This window comes from Dermatophagoides pteronyssinus, unplaced genomic scaffold, assembly GCF_027571235.1.
Source record: "Dermatophagoides pteronyssinus isolate colony J.1.1.1.1 unplaced genomic scaffold, Derpt_VIB-CSIC_2022.12 sq0048, whole genome shotgun sequence".
Classification (NCBI taxonomy): Eukaryota; Metazoa; Arthropoda; class Arachnida; order Sarcoptiformes; family Pyroglyphidae; genus Dermatophagoides; species Dermatophagoides pteronyssinus.
In genome coordinates, this window is record NW_027461571.1 from 132316 (window position 1) to 154840 (window position 22525).

Sequence of the window (22525 nt, forward strand, 5' to 3'; positions counted from 1 at the left end):
CGATCATGAAAACCTTGAATACGCCTTCATAATTATATCGAATCAAATCTTTTGATTGATTGATTGATTGATTGAACAAAAAATTTATTCAAACTTTTTTCATTTTATAATAACAAAAATATATACTGAGAAGAGAAGAGAGAGAGTGCGAGAGAGAGAAAAGGGGTGTGTGTGTGTATGGCAGTGTTGATTGTTCAACAATATATTTAGAATATCTGATTCACACACCAATGATGAATCATCACATTATTTGTCCGTAGTAGTTGGTGGATGTTAAAGGGTTAGGAGGAGGGGGGAAAAAACACGAAAAAATTGTTGGGGGTGGACAATGAATATTTTGATTTTGTTGTTGGTGTTTATTATTTGTTGTTGTTGTTTCAATTATTTATGAAAAAAAAAATCTAATATTTGCTGTACAATTTACCAGCACCTAAACCGGCCAAACCATATGAACCGGCACCATAACCGAAACCGGCATAACCAGCACGGCCAAGACCAAGACCAACACCACCAACAAGACCGTTACCTAAAACAGCACCACCACCTAAAACAGCACCACCAACAGCAACTGGACCACCAACAGCAACTGGACCGGCAGCAAAAGCTGGACCTGCAGCAACTGCAACTGGACCGGCAGCCAATGCTGGACCAGCAGCAACAGCAGCAACTGGACCACCAACTAAACCAACTCGACCAACTGGAGCGGCAACGGTAGCGATAGCATTACCAGCTGGAGCACCACCAGCATTTCGTGCAACAAGTGTTTCAATACTTTCTTGTACTGGTTGAACAGTTTGGGTAATTCGTCGGAATGGTGAGATAACTTCACGAACTTCTTGGATGACTGGTTTGTTGACGGTGTGTCGCAAGACATGTGGTTCATCTTGGCTAGCAGTTTCTTGGTACTATAAAATGATGACGAAGATCAATCAATCAATCAATCAATTTGAAATTTTCTTGATGAATACTTACAGAACCAGCTTGACCTTCGTGCATTTGTTGAACATTAAGAGCTGATGATCGTGATCGGAACATCATGTTAACTGGAACAGTGTTGGCACCAATATCAATATTAATTGGAGCAACTGGACCAGATGATGGAACATCATAAACTTGAACGGATTGACGGCTTTGTACAGCAGCTTGAATTGGACCACCAACAGCAGCCAAACCAAGACCACCACCAATCAAAGCACCACCACCAAGCAATGCTGGACCGGCTAAACCACCACCAATCAAAGCACCACCACCAACTAAAGCTGGACCAGCTAAACCACCACCAATCAATGCACCACTTCCTAAACCAAGACCAAGACCATTACCAGCGGCTAAACCATAACCACCGGCTAAACCATAACCACCGGCTAAACCATAGCCACCATAACCAGCAGCAATACCACCGTATTTTGGAACGGCTTGTGACAATGCACATAAACCAGCGACAACTAAAATCTAAAGTTTTATATAGTAGAAATAATGTAAAAAAAACACAAATGAAACACATATGGATAGATGGATAGATAGATAGATGAATGGATGGGCGACATTTAATAAATGGATCATATGGGAAAAAAAATCACCAATAAAAACATACTTTGAACATTTTTGTTTTGTTTGTTTGGTTTGTTGAATATAAAATTCAAAGAAAAATTTTTTATTAGAAAGTTGCTGCTGTTTGATTGTTTGTTCTGGATGGAATCCAAATTGCTTGATGATTTGATTTGAATGAATGTCTAGCCATATTTATAGTCGAAACAAAAATCAAAAATCAAAAAAACTCAATAATGAAGCAAAAAAAAAGCTAAAAGATAAGGAATTAACAAACAAACAAAAAAACTAGAGGAATTGAAAAAGAATTGATGAAGAAATCATGATTTTTTTCTGTCCATTTTTGAAAAAATAAGACAAAAGCCAAAAGTAAAAGTAAAACATTCTAGACAAATCTAAATGTAATGTATAGTTAGCTTTTTAGTTGTATTTTGTTCTACAATTAACTATTTGATTTAAAAATAGGCAGTTTTAAAATTTGTAATTTACATTCTTTTCTCTCTCTTGTTTTTCGTAAGTTTTTGTTTATGCATTTGTGCAAAACACACACACTTTATTAACACGTGTTGCACACACGAGTTTCAACTATATTTTCACACGCTATTTCACTACTATTGTTCCTTCCGAATTTTCCCAAAATTCTCTCTTTTTTGCTTTTTTCTCTTATCTACAGCAATCGTCCAACACACACTACACAAACGCAGACAATTGATCATTATTTATATGAATTTTTTTCATTTCGATTTCGATTTTTGATGGCCAAACAAAAAATTGATATGATTGATTAATTATTCAGTGAAATGAGCTCGATAAAAAGAAAGAAAAGTTTTTTTACCAATTTTAGGAATCAAATTGCTTATTATTCTCCAATGATTTGTTGTAACGATAATGGATAATTTCATCAGTCAAATAAATAAATAAATATTTATCACATCAAAGTGAAATCTATTAATCACTTTACTTTATTGATTTTTTTTGAATGTCAAAAATTTTTTTTTTAGATAAAAACATTATCAATATATGTTTGATACATTTACAAATGAAATGAAAGTCACACTACACAGGTGAATAAAATAAAATATATATTCAAATCCACCTACTACTGCTACGAAGACGTCGAAAATGATAACGAAAAAAGATGATGGACGAATCACTGTTTCGACATTTATGATCCACCATTTGTGGATATGGCGCCCGCACACCACCAACAAGACACTGACTGACAGACTGAATTGATTGCTCTATTTTTTTTTTTTTATTTTTTTTTTTTTAAATTCCAAATATCAAATCGAAATTCACACATTTTGATGATTGACGTAAATATTATTATTAGTGGTTTGGGGGGAAAAAAGAAAAGATGCGATGAAAAAAAATTTGCAATTTAAATTATTTTTGGCTAAAATAACCGCATTTGATAATAAAATGTGGTTGAAATAGTCGCCAAACTTTTGTTTCGAAAGTCAATCAATAAATTTTCAAAAAAATTTCAAAATCATCGAATAAAAGATATAAAGATAACGATATATATATGGTTGGAAAATTTATTATGATGCTAAAATAAACATCTTTATTAGTTGGCTAGCTAAATATTTCATATTCATAAAAATATTGGCATTGGAAACAGTGATATTATCACAGTTTTTCATTAATTTCTTGGCTAGATAAATTTCTTCATCATTCAAGCAGAAAACAGTAAAAAAACATGTTGGTCAAATAATAATTTTCAGAAAGATTTCCAAGAAATTTCCGAGAAATTTTCCTATGAAATGAAAAAGTTGATGAAATTAGATGAAAATTTTCTTTAATTTAATCATCAAATCAAAATGATGATGATGATTGAGTCATTGATTGGCCATCATCAATGATCATCAATGATCCATTCAACTAAAGAAGTGCCAACATGAAAAGATTTTTAAGATTTTCAATATATAGAGAAAACCCAGAAGCAATAATCCAATCATTCGCATCAATCGTATAAAATAAAAATCAAATCAAAAAAAGTAAAGCAAAAAAAAATCATTATTCAAAAGCACAGAAAATGAAACTGATCTATAGCATGATTTTCAAGGATAACCAAGAAAACAGCAAAACGAAACAAAGCTAAATGAAATGAATAAATGAATAAATGAAAAAACTCTTTACTAATGGGATTTTCATTCAATTTTTTTTGTATTTATTAGATTAATTTCATTTGAAAACATCATTCATTTATTCATTCAAATCCAGATCCATTTTGAAGGAATTTTTTTTGTCAACCAATCAACTAAAGTCATATTTAGAAGAATATTTTTTTGCTTTTTTGATAAAGTGAAAGTGGCGAACGAAAACAAACCATTGACGTTGTTTGATGATCCAAATGAAAAAAAAACATTTAGAAAATCAATGGAAAAACAGGTGCTAATTAAATGCCCTACGGGAGATACAAGTGTTTGTGTGTGGGAATCAATTAATATTTTTGCTGTTCAATTTCAGAAAATTACCTACCAGCAAAATGTTAAAAAAAGGTAATTTATAAGAAAATTTCCCAGAAATTTTTTCCCACACAGAAAAAGATTCCAATGGAAATATTTCCAGATTCCAGGAAACTTTTCCAAAAAAACCCTTGTTTTTTCTTTTTCATCAAGAGAAAATTGAAATTAATTTTTTTTGCAAAAATGAAAAATTTCCAATCAATCATCGTCATCAAAACACAGACATAGGTTGTGTCTCAAGTTTTTCGTTGTTTCTTTTATATTCAAATTGATGAATTTCATTTCAATTTATCGAGATTTTTCAATAGTGCAAAATGAAGAAAATTTATATCACACAAAATGATATATATTGGACACAGATTGAAACGCCCAAGATAATCTTCAAAGACTTCAAATTCAAATTCAGACGTGTTTTGTTTCAAACAAACAAAAATCCAAAATGAAATTAAAACATCAACAGGCGGTATATTAAACAATTTACTTTGATAATTTTGATGATGAATTTAGCATCAATTTTCCAATGTTTTTTCATTTGGAATTTCATTTTCTATTCCATTTATATCACAGAAAAAAAGATTCAAAAATTCAGTCTTGTAATTGCTACACACATTCTTGGCCATTTTCAAGCAGAAATCCACAAATAAACTTGGATTTTGGATTTTTTTTTCATCCAAAATAACACTCCGACGATGATGATGATAAATCGTTAAATGTGTAACGTTTTTTGATCATTTGGCCATTGTTTTTTTTGTATTTGATAAATTGATTTGATTGAGTTTTGCCTTGAAATATTTGACCATCTTTCACACTGTGTTGAACAAGAAAAATTTTTTTTTGAAAAATTTACATTCAATTCAAAAATGGTCAGTTTTTTTTACATTGAAACGAAAAAAATTTGAAAGGATTATCATTATAAGCAAAGCGCATGCGTACAAAAAAAGGATTTGTTTTTTTCTGCAATGAATCCAACAACAACAACAACAACAGAAAAGTGACCATCATTATCATCATCATTTTGTTTTAAAAAGGAAAAAAATGCATATAATTTTCTGTCTATGTTTTCATATTAATGATAATGTTGTTGTTGTTGTTGTTGTTTGGTGATGATAATAATGTTTGTGGTGGTCAGATGAATGGCATCAATTTTTTTAAATAGTGGATCGACATTGAAAGCAAAAATTCCCATTTATCATTCGTAGCACTGTTCAAGAATTATTTTTCAATCATCATTTTGAATAAATGAATGGCGAGAAAACTAAAACAAAATTTTTGTTTGTTTTTGTCTATAAAAATTATAATTTTATCAATTTTATTGATGAAATTATAAATGTTTTTATTATATTGGATTTGGTGGGTAGTGGAGAAAATGAAGTGAATTGAAGAGAAATGAAGCGAAATGAAAAACATAAAATTACAAATTCATTTTGGACGTTGGATGTTTGTTTGAACCAAAAATGAATGAATGATGAATGGATTCTTGATTCTGGATTCTTGTTTTTGGGATAATGATGATGATAAATAATGATGAATAAATAAATATTTGGACAATCGATCGATTGATTGATGGATCGATTGATTCAGTCATTGATTTTAATATCTTCCGGATGATCGACCATAACCGCCACCGCTTACAGACATTGAACCATAAAGTGAATTTCCTCGGCTATAACCACCACCGCCACCACCACCACTGCGACGACCACCACCAAACATAGATCCTAAAAGTGAATTACTTTGACTAAATCCACCACCATTACCACCATGTGAATTTCTTGCAACCAATGTTTGAATATCTTCAAATACTGGTTTAATTTCTTGTGTAATTAATCGTCTTGGTGTAATAACTTCATGAATTTGTTGTAATACTGGTTTGAATACTAAATGTTTTAAAATATGTGGTTCATCTTCGGATTGTGATTCTTGGAACTTTTGGGATTTGAATGAAATAATATTAGTTAAAACAAAACGATAATAGTCATTGTATTCACTAAATACATACCGAACCACCTTGACCTTCATGTTGATTTTGTACATTCAAATTTGATGATGCTGAACGGAAAATCATTGTTACCGGAATTGGATTTGCACCGACTGTAATTTACGGAAAAAAAGATGATTTTAGTTATATGGTTTAGCATCATCGTAGGGAGAATACAAACTTTCAACAGTAATTGGTTGAATTGAACCACTTGATGGTACATCATAATATTGTACATTATGACGAGATCTTACGGCTAAATTTACGATACCGCCACCGTAACTTCCACCTCCTCCTCCATAACTACGACCACCCCCGTATCCACCACCTCCATAGCTACGACCGCCACCACCATATCGAACACATTGTGCGGAAATAGCCAAACTGGCAATAATCAATAGCTTAAAAAAATGAAGAAAAAAAATGATAAAAAATCAGAAATTTGAAGAAAATAATTGCTAACGCCAATCACCAGATGACATGACTGGCATTAGGATTGTTTTTTTTTCTGTGGAGGGAGAAAAAACAACTAATGACATCTTTCGTTGATTTTATGAAACTAATGAGGGAAAAAAATTTTCGGAATTTAAAAATCGGGTACACGGCTCGGGATTGTAAAACATACTCGAAACATTTTTTTTTCTTCAAAAGTTGATTAAGTTGATTAAGTTGATTGAATTGAATTGGATGATTTCAATTGAAGATGAAATTCAATTATGATACACTAATTGAATGATGATCATGGATTTTATATATGGATGGAACAAGTCTGTTTTTCTTTCTTTATTATTACAAAAGAAGAAGAAGAAAAAAAATTCAAAATGTCTCAATATTGATCCATTTAAATGATTCAAGTTATATAAATAAATAAAAAAATTTAAATTGTCGATAAAAATGGTCATTTAAAAATGATGACGCCGATGATAAGGATGATGAAAATAACAACAACAACAACAATTTTTCTTTATTCTCTTCAACAATCCATATCATCATTTGCTTCTGTTTCTGTTTTTTTTTTTGACGATTATGATTATGATGATAATGGCGATTGTCAAATATGTTGTTGTTGTTGTTTTTTTTAAATTTTCGGTATAAACAAAAGTTACGTTGTCAATGCTTTTACAATGCCAAAAATGACATTTAAAAAAACTTTCTTTTTCGAAATAAAACAAAAAATTGTCTCAATGATGATGATGATGATATAGTTCCATAATTGAATTATAAAGGTATGAAAAGAAAGAGTAAAAGAGTGAAAGAAAAGAAAAGGATTTAATAATGATAATTTTATTATCATCATTATCATTGAGTATAATGATGTTTGTTGATAACGTTAATGATTATGATGATTATGATAGCCATTTGTGTAACCATAATGATTTTTTTTGTTGAAAAATGTCCCATGTGTGCGTGTGTGTGTTAATTTTTTTCAGGAGAAGAAAACATTTGAATCATTGTCTTTTCAGCAAATGAAAAATGATTCAATCAATCAATCAAACAATATCGGAAAAATTTTCAAAAAAATAACCAAATTTATACAATGCAGGTACCTAAATTATGTGTATGTATGAAAAACAAATCGATAACTGTCAAAATGGAAAATTCTCGATGATCCATGATTGAAAAAATATTGAATAAAAATTATCTAATTAAAAAACAAAAAACATTTCATCATCTAATTGATTGCGTTGTACTGTTATTAAATAATATTTAGCTTGATTTTTTCCAATTTCATGATATTAATGCGGTGAGAGAGCAAGAGAGAGAGAGAGAGAGATGTTTGGATTACGTTATTCGACTAAAGCAGATAGTTATTTCAGTTTTTACAAATTTGTTCCAAATTTCGATATATTTTTTTTACTTGTTGTTGATTACTTGATTGATAAAACTATTTGTCACCATTCATTAGTAATTAATGAAAACTGTCAAACGTTTTTCTGTCGTTGTCATTGTTGACATTCAGCAATGAATTTCTTGCTTTGCGTTGCTCTGAAATTATGAAATTCTTTGACCAAAACGAAGAAAAATGAAAATATTTTTATTTGACAAACATAGGAAGAAATCAAGTAACAAACACAAACAAACGAACTGATAATGATCAATAACCGATAGTTATAGTTGATCAAGTTCAAATCTTTGAAAATCATTCAATCAGTGTAATTTTCAACAACAACAACAACAACAAATTAGATCAATTAAAGCCAAAACAACAACAACAACAACAAATCATTATTATTCTAGACTTGCAAAAAAAAACAAACTAATAAGGTGCCCGAAGTAAAAAAAAAAATTCAAAACAAATTTTTGGTCAAAGGTTATGTCGAAAACAACAACAAAAACAACAAAATTATATCAAAATATTATTCAAAGTTTCAATATGTTTTCAAATCTAATTGGAACTGATCTAATTTTTTTGTTTTTGAGATGAGAGATTAAATCTCTTCATTTTGGCCATCATCAATTAAAAAAAAGAAAATCTTCTTGAATAATAATTTTTGCATCGATATTGATTGATTTGAATGCGAAAATCAAAAAAATCAAAAAAAGAAAGAAAAAGAAAAGAGATTTATTAATTATCCCAAAACTATTTGTTTTGGTGCATTTTCGCTTTTCGTTTTTCGATTTCAATTTTGCTCGAAGATGAATGTAAAGACTGTAAATAAAATGAAAAATAGATTAATTTTTTTTTCTTTGCCAAAACTAAATCAAATAACAAGGTCTTGATGAGTGGCGACCTAGTGATTTTTGTGATTTTTGATTTGGATTGGTGATGTTTGGCCACACCACCATCATCATATTCAACTGATCAATAAAATTAAGTGCAAATTTTTTTCCAATAAATGTCAAATATATGTTATTTGGAACAGCTTGTTTTTTATTGAAAGAAAGCAAAACAACAACAACAACAACAACAATTATAACCCGATGAATACAAGAGTCTAGTTAAAGAGACAGATGCTCTTTGATTCACACACATTGATCTCGAATTTTTTTCTACTATAAAACCCATGGTCGATTTATGGATTAAAAATCATATTCGATTTGAAACAAATCTTTCCAAAAGATAATAATTCAATAACTATTCAATAAAACTTTATTTTACTTTGTAAAACAAAAAAAAATCTTCAAAACATCAACAATAAAAATGTTCAAAGTATGTGATTTTCATCCGAGTTTTTTGTGTTTAATTTTCGTTTATTTTTCGGTTTATAGATTTTCGTTATTGCTGCTTCAATTACCATGGCATATGGTAGCGGATATGGTATGGGTGGCGGTGGTGCTTCTGGCATGAGCGCCGGTAATGGTGGTGGTGGCGGTGGGGGTTATGGCGGTATGGGTGGTGGTATGGGTGAAACAGTTAATTTGGCTGTTAAATCAAATCATCGTGTTTCATATAGAGAAGTTGAATCACAACGAATGGTCAAACCAATCACTGTTGAAAGTATGTATTATTTTTTTGTGAAGAAAACCGAATTATAATTGAATTTCAATCAATTTTGAATCAAAATCTATCTAGTCGGTGCTATGGCCATTCCAATCAATATGATTTTCCGATCACAATCATCAGCATTGAATGTTAAACAAGAACATCAAAGTGCTGCCGGTTCAAATCAAGAATCACAATCTGAAGATGAACCACATATCTTGAAACATACAGTTAAAAAACCAATCTATCAAGAAGTTTATGAAGTTATTACACCATACCGTAAAATTACACAAGAAATTAAACCAGTTGAAGAAGAAATTAAAACATTGATCGCTAAACAAAGTATGATGATGAATGGTGGTGGTATGGGTGGTGGATATGGTGGTGGTATGAGCGCTGCACCAATGATGGCCGCTGCACCAAAAATGATGGCCGCTGCACCAAAAACGATGGAAGCTGCTCCAAAAATGGCCGCTCCAAGTATGGGCGGTTATGGTGGTGGTGCTTCTAGCATGAGTGCCGGTTCAAGTATGGGTGGCTCAAGCATGATGAGCGGTTATTAAGCTTATCCAAAAATGTTAAGCAAAAATATTCCCAAAAAACCACCCACCTATTTTTGTAGTTGCCATATGATTCTCATTCAATGATGAATCAAATTCAACCCTTCATTTCTTCATTTTTTTTCCCTCTTCTTCTTCTTCTTCTTCTCAGATGATGAGATCAGATTCATCAGATTCATTGTTCCTTATTTATTTATTTATTTATGTTATTTATCAGTCATTGATTGTATTTTTTTCATTATTTATTAAAAAATTATAATTAACTCTTTCCTTATTTATTCCTTTTTGTTCATTCATTCAATCAATCAAATGTTTGATTGAAAAGTATTTATTTATTTTCAAAAAAAAAATCAAAATAAAAATCAAAAATCAAGATGAAACGATTAAGCCAAATTATTAGTGTTGTTGATTTTCTCTTTGCAAATGATTATTATCCACCTTGAAAAAAATGACAAAATTTTAAGAGAAATTTTTATGTTTTTTGTTTTGTTTTGAAATTCAAAATTTATTTATTTTGTTTTTCAGATAATTCAATTTTGGGATTGGAGATAGCAACACAGGAAACTTTAGCCATAAATAATTAGATTAATAAATAAAAATAAATATATTTTTGCTGTTGTTTGAAAGATATGTTGATCCTTTTGGATTTCGGGAAAATCGTTTTTCGACAATTTTTTTTTCACTTTTTCTTTTGGATTCAAATCTAATATTCACCACCACCACCGTATCCGCCACCCATACCGCCACCGTAACCACCACCCATACCACCTCCCATGCCACCTCCCATACCGCCACCACCACCATATGCTTGTCGTGCAACCATTGTTTCAATTTCTTCTTGTACTGGTCGAATTTCTTGTGTAATTTTTCGATATGGTTGAATAACTTCATTAACTTCTTGATAAACTGGTTTTTTAACAGTATGTTTCAAATAATGTGGTTCATCTATATGTTTAGAAACAGATAATGTAATTTTTTGGGTTATGATTTTTTCCCTCTTTCAAAATTATCATACACATACCTTCAGAATATGATTCTTGATATGATCCTTGTTGTCCTTCATGTTGTTGATTAATATTCAACATTGATGATTTGGATCGGAAATTCATATATATTGGTGGTGAACTTGAATCAACTATATTTTTGAGTGAGAATGAAAGATTTAAACGATTAGAATTAAAATCCAAACAAAGAAGAAACCAGAAAAAAAATCCATACCATTAACATAGACTGGTTTACTTGAACCATATGATTGAACATCATAAGTTCGAATATTATGATTTGATCGTACGGCTAATGGAATTGGGCCACCACCATAGCCACCACCTCCATAACCACCACCACCACCACCCATTCCGTAACCAGAACCATGGACCAAAGTAGCCAAAGCAACAAGAACGATAAACTGAAATGAATTGAAATTTTGGAAAAAAACAGGTAAAAATTAACAAGATAAAATTATATTTACAAATCGGAAATGAAACATACTTTAAACATTTTTTAAGTTTGTTTTTTTTTAGTTTGTTTTCTTTGCGAGAAAAAATTCAATGTATTTGAAATGGATGATGCTTGTTTGTTTGATGTTTGTTGATGCTTAATGATGAATTTTATCGTTTGAAACGGATCACTATTTATAGTCAAGAATCAATGACAAACAACCACAAACAAACAAACAAATCGATCAGATGTAATTGAACGTTAATTATATAATAATAATAATAAATTCTTAATTTGTCTCCACGCACACACAAAATAACTGTACAAACACGTGCTGAATGACCATTGAACACGTACATTTTATCATTGATAATAATGATGATGATGATTAATGTACGTGCAACACTTGGAAATTTTATTTTTTATTTTTCAATTTTCTTGGAAATCAAAAAAAAAATGAAATGAAAAATTATATTTGGATCAAATTTGAATGAAATTTTTAAAAAAAGTAAAGTAAAGTAAAAAAAACGTGCTTTGTAATTCAATGCTAAATGTCAATTTGTAATTTTCTTTCGCTAATGAATTTTTCAATAACACACACACACACATCCTCTTTGGGAAGAAAAAGAAAACATTATGTAAAAGTGGTGGTTATGCAAAAAAAAAGCCATTCAAAAATTCAATTTCCCCCACACACTTACTCTCAACAACAACAACAAAAAAACCATTCAATTGGTCAAGTGGTCAACCCGAAATTGAAAAAACAAAAAGGAACCTAATCCAAAAAGACAGAAAAGTTATTCAAAATATTCGCAACATTTTCCATTTCAGTTATACAAAAGATTTTTACAAAAGAAAAATTTTTCATCAATTAATTAATTAATTAATTATGTAATGAATTTTTGATTTATGTAATGAATCTTGTTGTTTCAAGAAGAAAAAAACATTGATATAAATCTTTCTTTCTATGTCTTTTCGATTGAAAATGATACAATTTATTTAATTTTTATTTATCCTCCGAAACGAGATAAGAACAAAATACTGAGTTTCGATTCATTAACACACTGAAGATGTAATTAATTTTTCTTGTTGTTTTAAAAAGAAATTTTCCAAGAAACGATAAACATCTTTCATCTGTATTTTGAAAAAAAATCAAAACTTTCCAAAAAGTTTTCCAAAATTTATGGTTTGAAAAAAAACAAAAACTACAAAGATTCTTGTAAAAAGATTTAAAAAATTTATTTTTTTATAAAAAAAAAGAAATTACAATAAATATGAACATATTTGGGTAAAATAAATAAATAAAATTTAAAAATAAATTAAAAATAATCGATCTGGGAGATGAGATTTTGATTTTGATTTTTTCGGTAATTGTTAACTCAGATAAAATCAAATTCCTGGAAAGTTTATTTTTCTTCCCGGGGAATTTGATTTACATTTTCAATGATAATAATTTTAAAAAAAATCACACGGTTTCTGGGATTGAGATGAATTGGAAAAAAATAAACTACAACTAATTTCTTCTTTTTTTTTGTAATTTGGATCGATATGCATGTATTTGCGTCTAATAATATTCACCACCACCACCATAACCACCTCCCATACCACCACCGTAACCGCCACCGTAACCACCACCACCATAAGCTTTTCGTGCAACCATTGTTTCAATTTCTTCTTGAACTGGACGAATTTCTTGTCTAATTTTTCGATATGGTGTAATAACTTCATTAACTTCTTGATAAACTGGTTTTTTAACGGTATGTTTCAAATAATGTGGTTCATCTGTTGAAAAAAATGGGCATTTTTCCGTTAGCATTCTTCTGATTATCAAATTATTTAATAAACAAAATACACATACCTTGTGAATATGATTCTTGATATGATCCTTTTTGTCCTTCATGTTGTTGATTTAATTTCAAATATGATGATTTTGATCGGAAATTCATATAGATTGGAATAGCACTAGAATCAACTAATTTTTTTAAAGCAAAAAGAATAGAGATTTGAATTCTAAACAAAAATCAATAAATCAATAAAAATCATACCATCAACATATACTGGTTTACTATAACCATATGATGGAACATCATAGGTTCGGATATTATGATACGATCGTACGGCTAATGGAATTGAACCATATCCGCCACCACCATATCCACCACCGCCACCACCATAACCGCCGCCGTAACCATGGACCAAAGCAACCAAAGCAACTAAAACAATAAGCTATATATTTACCCGGTCGGGATTCAAAGATAAAACAAAAACCGTAAATGAACCAAAAAAATCGTAAGGAAAAAACAAACACAAAATTTAAAAATCATACTTTGAACATTTTCTTAAATTTTTCGTTCGTTTGTTTGTTTGTTTGCAAAAACAGAAACAGAAAAAAATTTGCTATCAGATGATTGTTTGTTTGTTTGCTTGTTTGGATGATCTTGTTTGATCGATTTGAAATATTAATGCCAAAAACTAAACATTTTTATAGTCGAACAACGAAAAAATTTTTTTGTAAAAAATTAATAAAACTAAACTTAGCTATATAGCTAAAAACAAAGCAAATAACGATTCGCAATTTGTAATCATTATCTTTTTTGTTTCTGTTCAAAAAAAAAAAAAACATCTACATTTAGCTTTTGAATATGGTGACTGCCCCTTTTGTTTTTGTGTAACAGAACAACGAAACACGTGACAGCACGTGTTTCGTTTCTTTCTTTTTTCGTTCTCACTGAAACACATAACACAGATGTATACAATCAACGGACATATTTTATATATTACATAAATGGATGGTCAGCGTAGAAAGAAAGAAAGAAAGAAAAAAAACTGGAACAAATTGACCAACAATAATTATTGAAGAAAAAATGTCTTATGATCTTGTGATGAATAGCCAAGTTGATGATGGTCAATTAATAGTTCAAAAAAAAAGTTTTAAAGTTTCAAAAATTCATTTTGAAAATTTTTTTGTTAGAGAGAGATGGTGTGATTCGCCTACTCACCTACTTGATGAAACAAAAAATCTTCAAAATAAATAAATAAAGACAAAAATAACACTACCATCGTCAACTTCTTCATCGAAAAAAATTTCAGATCAAAAATAGATAAATATTTTTTCTGATCCATAATAATTTCATGGCCTATTTTTTTCATTGGCTGTGTGTTTTTTACTCATATTGGTGGGTTATGCAATTCTGTATTTATTTTTATTTGTTTTTCATCATCATCATCAATTTTCACCACTGATTTCACTGATGATGGATTTTTCCAATTTCATTTTTGTATCATCATCCTCATCGTCATTAACATCGTAATTTTCTTTCAGAAAAAAAAGATGTACAAATGACGATGATCATCGCACACACGTGTTTGTTCCATATTTATTTTCAGAGTCGGATGATGATGATGTTCAATATTTGATGATTGTTTGATAATGTTGCTTTTCACCACAAACACAAACACATTTATCATGATAAAATATCAGATTTTTTTTTTTTGTTTTTTAATCCAAAAATCCATTAATCCTTGAAGCAGCTTATTAAGAGGTTCTATGATTAAATCAACGATATTCAATGTTCCAAATTGGATTTTTCCATTTTAGAAAACAAAAAACAACATTTCATGGTCACAAATATATTTACATTCCCCCCTCTTAATGGATCATTGATTGATTGAAATCGATTTCAATATTTTCATCACGAAATTTATTCGGTTTCTCACACAATTTAAAAATTTGGTGGTAATTGAATTGTGAATGTTTTTTAAATTGAAAATTGACCGATTTTTTGTTTCTTGAAATCTACTTAAACATCAAGGATAAGGTCTATTAGGTCTAATCTCTCTCTCTCTCTCTCTCTCTCTCTCTCTCTCTCTCTCTTGATAATCGATCAATTCAAGTTTTCACCCAGCATCACTTAATCTTGTTGAGAAAAGAAGAAAGAAAAATCTTAAAGAAAAAAAAATTCAAAATTAATTTCTCTATGAATTTCAATCAATTAAAGTAGCAATCGTTTTCAATCCTGATGATGATGATGGGGGATATAATTTTGAAATGTTTTGGCTTTTAAGCAAAATGAATGAAAAAAAATTAAGAAAATTACATTGACACGATTGAAAAAGCGAAAAAATCAATTGATTTGATTATCGATATTTAATGAAATTTTTTTTTCATTTTGAATTCAATCAATTGCGTAAAATGAACAAATTATCAATTTGGCTGTGAAAATATAGTCGAATAGCCGAAGAAAGAAGAAGAAGAAGAAGAAATTCTAGCTTGAAGAAAAAATTTTCTCAGATTTTTTTTAGATTGGAAAAATTCTTGGGATTATTATTTCCATCTGATTTGCTGAATGATGAAATTATGTAATTTTTTCCATCGAAAAAAAAGATCAAAAAAATCAAAAAATCAAAAATTTTTGATAAATCATTTTTAATGAAAAATTTTTTTCCAATCAAATGCAGTCGAATAGATCATTTTTGTTCATTAAATTCATTAATTTTTCACTTTTTTTTACATCAATAATTATCCTCTTGAAATGTTTCAGTTTGGCTGACTGGCTGTTTTGCTTGCTGTTATATAATCATCGCATTTTTGTATCAAAGTGACAAACACCTTTAGGGGAATACAGCAAGCAAGCGAAAACACGATCTATTTGGATCAAACAAGCAAGCGAGAAAAAAAAATCGTGCAAAAAAAATCTGAAGGTTAACTATGCGATGTTTTTCTGTTTACTGGAAAATTTCTCGAAATAAACGACAACAACATCAGCAACAAAAATGGACATTTCAAATGGATAAAATTTCAATATTCATAATTGAAACAAATGTCATTCATAAACAAAATGACAAACGCCAAATGCTCTTCCTCGAGCTTAATTTACAAAATTGAATTGAATTGAAATGAAACTTGACAATTTACCTTTATCCACACCTTGATTACATAATGAATGTTTTTCATTCGTTATTCAATCAATCGTCGTTGTTATCATTCATATCGATCTAATATCAATTTTTTTTGTTTATTGAATTTGGATCCTCAACAATCGACCACTACACAAACTGTTCACATAAAACATCCTTTTACAGGCGACAAAATGTTTTCGTTTTCGTTTTTTTTAAAGGACATTTTGACATTGAGGTAAATATTTGTTTTTTTAATTTGCTTTTAATTACAAATAAAAAACAAAAAACATTCAAATCTAAAATAATCTTTGATTTTTCAGATAAATTTTCGGATTAACAATTTGCAGGTTGTTGTCGATTGATGAAAAACTTTCCAATTGACCACTTGTAACAAAAGCAAATCTATATCTTTTTTTTGCAGTGTAAAAAATGAATGAAAATTTCGTAACATCTTTTTTTTCAACAAATAATCATGATTTTTTTGTTGGAATCATTTCTGACCTTGTCTATTTGATGATGATGATTGTTGTTGTTATAATTTTCAACACAATAATAATAATTATCACCAGCATTCATTCATTGTCATCATCATTATCGACTTAATTTGACCATTCTTTTTTGTACATTCACTAACTAACTAAATGAATGATGATATTATCTTCGATATTATCCATTTTATTATCCATCCAAATTACATCAAAATAATGAATGGATTTGAAAATACCTTTATTTTCAAAAAAAAAAATAAATAAATAAAAATGTGGTATTAGTTACGCCATCTTTTGACCAGTAATCCAATCTTGCCAAAAAATATACTGAATTTTAATTGAATGAACAAAAACAAAAACAAAAGTAAAAAGTAAAATCAACTTAACATTCAAATTTTTTGATTGTAAATTCATGATGACAACCAAGACCCGGTATAATTACATTGGATGGTTTTAATGTTTGATGATGATCAAGTATTTTTTTAGCTCTATTTCGTTTTGTTTTTACAAAATCAATCAATAGATGATGCTAGTGAATCGATACAAACATCAGGAAACAATAAACAAACATGATTCAAACTTTCCTTTTTTTTGTTGATTTTAAAAAAGTATATATCCAGGATTTCGAAATTCAAAATTGAAAAATGAATTGAATTGAGTGAAAAAACAAACAAAAAAATTTATGAAATCAAACAGCAAAAAGTTTCAATGTCATCCATCAACATTATCTGCAGTACGTGTATAGTGTTTTTCTTCATCATGAAGTAATAAATAATGATGATCATCATCATCATGATGTCCATTTCTCTTCTTTCTCCAACAAATAACGAATTCGTCATTGAATATCAATTCAACAACAACAGTAACAACAAAATAGCAACAGAAAAAAAATGTTGTTGTTGTTGCTATTTTGTTTTCTGTTTCTGTTGCAATCCAACCAATTGATTCACCAATGAACATCTAATTTTCCCCATTTTTTTTCTACAAAAAAAAGAAGAAGATGCAAAAAATTCATCTTCACATTTCAAATACCTGAATACCTGGTTAATTTAATCAAATAATTTCACTAATAATGAATCAATATTCCTGTATATTCATTTTGATATTTCTATTATCTTTACAACAACCAATGGTTGTTCAATGTGATACATGGATTACATTATGGAATAAGCTGAATATTCCCGTAGAAATACAATGTTTTCGTGATTCATCAAATAATAATGTAAGAAAATTTAAAAAGAAAATTATCGAACCAGATGATCGTTATGATATTAAAGGGTATGTTGTTGTAATTGTATTTTACCGTTAATGAAATTTTCTTAAAAACTTCTAAATTTTCAAAGAAAATATCCACAAAAATCATCATCATCAACGACAAAAACAACATTTTATCGTCATTGGTGTGAAGTAAAAACTGAAGATAATATTTCAATAATGTTTGATGTGTTTGGTGGTAAAAATAAAAAAATCAATAAAATGTCTGATTCATATTCAGATTGGATTATAAATTCTGGTGGTATTTATCGTTTTCGTAAAGGACAATTATTTATGTATTATGGTAAAAATTGGTTAGGTGAAGAACATAATATTGAAGATGATTTAGCTGGTACACCTGAAAAAGAATTACATCCAGAAGATTTTGCTTTTATGTATGTTTTATATTTTTGATTTTCAAATTGATTTTTGATTTTTCATTTTTCTGATTATTTTCAAAATTAGTGCACCGGTCGATATTGATATTAAAACAGCCAAAATGCCAATCGATCAACAACGTTTTGCCATTACAAAAGCCGAATATGCAGCGTTAAAATTTGAAAATCCAAAAGATATGGCACGTTATGTTAAAGCAGCAATGAAAAAACGTTTCGGTTCATTTTGGGAAGTATTTATTGAACAAAAAATGTCAAATAAAACTGTTAAACGTACTTGTGATTCAAAATTTGTAATGAATTTTTCTGTTAATGAATTAGCATTTATTGTTTGTCAAGTAATGAGATAATGATCTTTTATTAAATAAACGTTTGTTTTTTTAGTTAATTAAAAATTATCATTTTTTTCGTTTTTTATTCTTTTTTCTTTTGTTTACAACATTTTTGCTGTTGTTGTTTTTGTTGCCACCAACCGATTGTTTACGTTTATGTTTTAATTTTTTTACCTGACGATTACGTTCACGTATTTCACGATTACCAAATATTAATTTTCGTTGTTCATCAGTAATTGTTGAATCATTTTTAATTAAATAAAATAATGTTCCACCTGGTGAACGTTTACGTTGTTGATTTTCAATCATAATACCACCAACATCAATAATATCTAATACTTCGGCTGTTAATTGTCGTGCACGTTGTTCACCAAGAACATCGACAATATTTTCTGTAATAAAAAAAAGATTGTAAAAAGTTTTTGATTAAAAAAAACATTAAACTTACTGATAATATCGGTTCTTGCTTCTTTAAGTTTATAGGCAATTTCACCGACAACTCCTGGTTTACGTATACGTTTTGGTTTTTGTTCATTTGGATTTTTTTTGCCAAATTTTTTTTCAAAATCTTTTTGTGTCCATTGAAAATAATTTTCCGCATCATCATTTGATTGCTGCTGTTGTTGTTGTTGTTCTTGAGCTTTTTGCTGCAATCGCATACGTTTTCGTCGTCGTGCTGCTGAACGCCGATCTTTAATCTGTAATGTTTCATCCATTGTTTCGGTTAATTGTTGTTCCAAAAGAATTTCCGACCAAATACTAAATTTATTCTTAATATTTGATTGTTTATGATCAATAATTGCTAGTTTTGGTGATGGTTGTGTAAATGGATTCAGGTCATTTTTTGAAATTTTATCATCCAAATTGTTTTCATCATCAATTTTGGCTAAAAGATGACATCGTCCACTGCCAACCTTATTATCATCACAGTCAGAATCATCACTAGAAGAAGAACCAGGTGGTTCAAATCGAAATGGTGGTCGTTGAGTATTCATCATATTATCATCTAATCTAAATGAATTCATTTTATTTTAAAAAATGAAAAAATTTTTGGACCAAAACAAAACAAGAAAAAAAAACATTCGATGAGGATCCACGTGAAAATAATGTCCTAGTGTTTATGAACGGATTTCGCACGTGTCTTTGAATTGTAAACAAAAAACTTTGAAAATTTTTTGAAATTTAAATTTTCAAAAATATGGATCGATCCAAAAAGATGTCCAAATCCACTCGACCAAATCATAATCATTCATTGGGTAAATCATTCTGTAAATCACAGATTAATCTACCGTTTCCATATCCAATGTTAGATTTAAAAAACAAAACTATATGGCCATTTTCAAAAGAAGAATTTTTCTTAATGGCAATCGGGCGATTAATAGAAAATGAAAAATTAATTTCAATCGATGATCTACCAACTATTTTAGCATTAAATAAAATGGGTTTTTTCGGTGCACATTCTAGCCGTGAAATTATTTTCAAATCAATGATTGATACTCAAAGTAAACGTCAACAACAACAATCAGCAACAAATAAAAATAAACCAAAATTTACTGTTGGATTTTTTTCATTAAATACCGTTAACATATCATCAGCATTAACAAATTTTATCGGTGATACAAATGTAATGTTGTTGTTTCAGTTGAATGTTTGTTTTGGTTCTTTTCTCAATTTTATTTTATTCTTTTTTTCTTACATTTGTAAAATATAGAAACTTAAAACAACGAATGAAAATCCAACAATCGAATCCACTGAGCAAAAAACTTCATTCACCTGTATGAAATTAAATCTTGAAGAAGCTTATTTTCTTAGCTATGTATTTGGAATGCTGAAAATTCAGAAAAATTCTAGCAAAGAATTTTATGGTCTTGATGAACTGTGGCAATGTTTTTGTCAACTATCCAATGATAATAATGATTGTTCAACAAAATTTGTAACCAGATTTGCAGCCTATTATTATTTTCGTTCACAAGGTTTTGTTGTTAATAATGGTTTTAAATTCGGTGTGGATTATCTGCTTTATGAAGAAGGACCACCATTTAATCATTCACATTATGCAATAATTATTGAATATAAATATGATGATAATACAACTGATAATGAAACAAAAACCTTAAATTATAATGAAATATCCGGTCTAATTCGGATATCGAATAATTCCCGGAAAGAATTAATTCTATGTACGGTAATAATACCTGAAAGATATCGTTCCAAATTACAAATTAGTGGTCCTGGTTGTATAAAATATTTTAAAATTAATCTTATTCAATTACGACGACAAACATTAGATTCATGGCAAAATGGTGGTGGTTAATTTATTTTCTTTTTAAAAATTTTTAAAATTTAAAAAATTAAAACTTTTTTATTATCGATCAAATAAACAATCGATAGTTTTTTTTGTTGTCAACTATTGCGATAGTGTGAAAAAGGCAGGAAAAAAAATTTGAAATTCGTCCATTACCAATTTCGAATGTTTTCTTTTGGTTTTTGTTTGTTCATCGGATTTGATTCGGTTCGAAGTTTTTCTCACTATAAATTCATCTATCTTGATGATCCGTCGATACCGACCCTCGAAAAACCCTTGTTGATCTTCTTGATTGTTGTTTGCTTTTTTTACGAATGAATTTGAATACATGGAACGAACTTCGTACACCGGATCGATCGACCCCCGAACAACAGCCAGCCAACAACACTTGAAAAAAAATTTTTGTTTGTTTGTTTTTTACCATCGGAACCATCTTTCTCGCTCTCTTTCTCGAACAACAACCAAAAAGTCTAATTTACTGGCATTATGTGTGTGTGTTTCGATATTGTATACACAAAATTATTTTCATATTCATCATCGAATCGTTTTAAAACAGTTCTTTTGATTGGTTGTGGTTTTTTTTCTTTTTGTTGTTTGGTTACCTTGGAGAATTTTCCTCTTTTTTTCTTCATCGGGCAAGGCCACCATTATCACCATCATCATCATCCGAAAAAAAACATGCATACCATCGGCAACCACAATAAACTTTTATCATCATCATCAACAACCCAGAACTGAAAACCGCGAAAGAGAAAAAATTTTTTTTTTGGCGCAGAGTCCAAAAAAAGAGAGAGAATATCATCATCATCATTGAAGAAGAAAAGAAAAACCACTCAAAAATAGAGAAAGCCGAATACATTTCTTGGGTCTTGAGATTTTTCCATTTTCTGAAAATCAAGTATGTTTGAATTTGAATTCCATTTGTTTTTCAGGGAAAAAAAGTTGCCAAACAAAAATCAATAATTTTTATCTCAGAAAAACATTTTTCTGTATTAAGAATAGTGGAGAATATACCGACCATCAAATGATGATGGACACCTTCGACAACAACATTATACATCTGCTGCTGTTTGTTACCTAGGTGTTTTTAACCCCCTCTTCCCCCAAAATATACTTATAGAGATTTACCTCCCAAAAAAAATGTATTTTTTTTTTTGTGTTTGTGTTTAACTTTCATTTGATCATAATCATCAGCATCATTACCATTTTTGTCATTCAATCAGATTTTAGCCAGATTTTTCTAAATCTTGAAAGCAAATCTCAAAACAAAATCATTTGAATTCAATTGTTTTGTTTATTGATATTCTTTTATGTTTTTGTTTTTGGATTCATTTTCCATCACAAAATACAGATTGATTTATTATTTACAACAAAACAACAACAACAACATTGTTAATTGAACTTTCCATATGTCGTTTTTGTTGTTGACTTTTC

General features: G+C 29.3%; 8 protein-coding genes across 8 annotated transcripts; 3 read left to right on the forward strand and 5 right to left on the reverse strand.

Annotated features, from left to right (window-relative positions):
• Positions 1-63: 63 nt before the first annotated feature.
• On the reverse strand, positions 64-1733 carry LOC113796578 (uncharacterized). The gene is made up of 3 exons (XM_027346878.2): positions 1595-1733; positions 973-1452; positions 64-905 (listed from the first exon to the last, which is right to left on the reverse strand). The coding sequence occupies exons 1-3, from the start codon at positions 1601-1603 to the stop codon at positions 402-404; spliced, it is 993 nt and encodes a 330-aa protein (XP_027202679.1). The 5' UTR covers positions 1604-1733; the 3' UTR covers positions 64-401.
• A 3791-nt stretch (positions 1734-5524) lies between these two features.
• On the reverse strand, positions 5525-6784 carry LOC113796592 (uncharacterized). Its single transcript, XM_027346894.2, has 4 exons — positions 6623-6784; positions 6179-6398; positions 6019-6110; positions 5525-5945 (listed from the first exon to the last, which is right to left on the reverse strand). Exons 1-4 carry the CDS (start codon positions 6629-6631, stop codon positions 5610-5612), a joined length of 657 nt encoding a protein of 218 aa, XP_027202695.1. The 5' UTR covers positions 6632-6784; the 3' UTR covers positions 5525-5609.
• Positions 6785-9005: 2221 nt separating this feature from the next.
• Positions 9006-9995, forward strand: LOC113796591 (uncharacterized). Its single transcript, XM_027346892.2, has 3 exons — positions 9006-9148; positions 9208-9436; positions 9512-9995. The coding sequence occupies exons 1-3, from the start codon at positions 9140-9142 to the stop codon at positions 9982-9984; spliced, it is 711 nt and encodes a 236-aa protein (XP_027202693.2). The 5' UTR covers positions 9006-9139; the 3' UTR covers positions 9985-9995.
• Positions 9996-10536: 541 nt separating this feature from the next.
• Positions 10537-11587, reverse strand: LOC142646078 (uncharacterized). Its single transcript, XM_075824098.1, has 4 exons — positions 11470-11587; positions 11200-11386; positions 11003-11116; positions 10537-10926 (listed from the first exon to the last, which is right to left on the reverse strand). The coding sequence occupies exons 1-4, from the start codon at positions 11476-11478 to the stop codon at positions 10685-10687; spliced, it is 552 nt and encodes a 183-aa protein (XP_075680213.1). The 5' UTR covers positions 11479-11587; the 3' UTR covers positions 10537-10684.
• A 1302-nt stretch (positions 11588-12889) lies between these two features.
• LOC113796580 (uncharacterized) lies at positions 12890-13890 on the reverse strand. The gene is made up of 4 exons (XM_075824097.1): positions 13745-13890; positions 13464-13644; positions 13277-13390; positions 12890-13200 (listed from the first exon to the last, which is right to left on the reverse strand). The coding sequence occupies exons 1-4, from the start codon at positions 13751-13753 to the stop codon at positions 12983-12985; spliced, it is 522 nt and encodes a 173-aa protein (XP_075680212.1). The 5' UTR covers positions 13754-13890; the 3' UTR covers positions 12890-12982.
• Positions 13891-17708: 3818 nt separating this feature from the next.
• LOC113796589 (uncharacterized) lies at positions 17709-18867 on the forward strand. The gene is made up of 3 exons (XM_027346891.2): positions 17709-18083; positions 18149-18454; positions 18525-18867. The coding sequence occupies exons 1-3, from the start codon at positions 17878-17880 to the stop codon at positions 18802-18804; spliced, it is 792 nt and encodes a 263-aa protein (XP_027202692.2). The 5' UTR covers positions 17709-17877; the 3' UTR covers positions 18805-18867.
• Positions 18797-19811, reverse strand: Phax (phosphorylated adaptor for RNA export). The gene is made up of 2 exons (XM_027346885.2): positions 19235-19811; positions 18797-19178 (listed from the first exon to the last, which is right to left on the reverse strand). Exons 1-2 carry the CDS (start codon positions 19809-19811, stop codon positions 18853-18855), a joined length of 903 nt encoding a protein of 300 aa, XP_027202686.2. The 3' UTR covers positions 18797-18852.
• A 173-nt stretch (positions 19812-19984) lies between these two features.
• Tsen2 (tRNA splicing endonuclease subunit 2) lies at positions 19985-21193 on the forward strand. The gene is made up of 2 exons (XM_027346854.2): positions 19985-20410; positions 20498-21193. The coding sequence occupies exons 1-2, from the start codon at positions 19985-19987 to the stop codon at positions 21098-21100; spliced, it is 1029 nt and encodes a 342-aa protein (XP_027202655.2). The 3' UTR covers positions 21101-21193.
• Positions 21194-22525: the final 1332 nt, after the last annotated feature.

What these genes read in the sequence shown, in the direction of transcription:
- LOC113796578 (XM_027346878.2), bottom strand. An exon ending in ACGAAGGTCAAGCTGGTTCT is followed by an intron (nt 906 to 972) that starts GTAAGTATTCAT and finishes ATCATTTTATAG; the next exon opens with TACCAAGAAACTGCTAGCCA.
- LOC113796591 (XM_027346892.2), top strand. An exon ending in CAAACCAATCACTGTTGAAA is followed by an intron (nt 9,437 to 9,511) that starts GTATGTATTATT and finishes AAATCTATCTAG; the next exon opens with TCGGTGCTATGGCCATTCCA.
- LOC142646078 (XM_075824098.1), bottom strand. An exon ending in TAAACCAGTCTATGTTAATG is followed by an intron (nt 11,117 to 11,199) that starts GTATGGATTTTT and finishes TCAAAAATATAG; the next exon opens with TTGATTCAAGTTCACCACCA. An exon ending in TCAAGAATCATATTCTGAAG is followed by an intron (nt 10,927 to 11,002) that starts GTATGTGTATGA and finishes CTAAACATATAG; the next exon opens with ATGAACCACATTATTTGAAA.
- LOC113796592 (XM_027346894.2), bottom strand. An exon ending in TCAACCAATTACTGTTGAAA is followed by an intron (nt 6,111 to 6,178) that starts GTTTGTATTCTC and finishes CGTAAATTACAG; the next exon opens with TCGGTGCAAATCCAATTCCG. An exon ending in ATGAAGGTCAAGGTGGTTCG is followed by an intron (nt 5,946 to 6,018) that starts GTATGTATTTAG and finishes AAATCCCAAAAG; the next exon opens with TTCCAAGAATCACAATCCGA.
- LOC113796589 (XM_027346891.2), top strand. Translation starts at nt 17,878, where the DNA reads ATGAATCAATATTCCTGTATATTCATTTTGATATTTCTATTATCTTTA. An exon ending in GATCGTTATGATATTAAAGG is followed by an intron (nt 18,084 to 18,148) that starts GTATGTTGTTGT and finishes AAATTTTCAAAG; the next exon opens with AAAATATCCACAAAAATCAT. An exon ending in CCAGAAGATTTTGCTTTTAT is followed by an intron (nt 18,455 to 18,524) that starts GTATGTTTTATA and finishes TTTCAAAATTAG; the next exon opens with TGCACCGGTCGATATTGATA.
- Tsen2 (XM_027346854.2), top strand. Translation starts at nt 19,985, where the DNA reads ATGGATCGATCCAAAAAGATGTCCAAATCCACTCGACCAAATCATAAT. An exon ending in ATTTTATCGGTGATACAAAT is followed by an intron (nt 20,411 to 20,497) that starts GTAATGTTGTTG and finishes TGTAAAATATAG; the next exon opens with AAACTTAAAACAACGAATGA.
- LOC113796580 (XM_075824097.1), bottom strand. An exon ending in TAAACCAGTATATGTTGATG is followed by an intron (nt 13,391 to 13,463) that starts GTATGATTTTTA and finishes TAAAAAAATTAG; the next exon opens with TTGATTCTAGTGCTATTCCA. An exon ending in TCAAGAATCATATTCACAAG is followed by an intron (nt 13,201 to 13,276) that starts GTATGTGTATTT and finishes TTTTTTCAACAG; the next exon opens with ATGAACCACATTATTTGAAA.
- Phax (XM_027346885.2), bottom strand. Translation starts at nt 19,811, where the DNA reads ATGAATTCATTTAGATTAGATGATAATATGATGAATACTCAACGACCA. An exon ending in AGCAAGAACCGATATTATCA is followed by an intron (nt 19,179 to 19,234) that starts GTAAGTTTAATG and finishes TTTTTATTACAG; the next exon opens with AAAATATTGTCGATGTTCTT.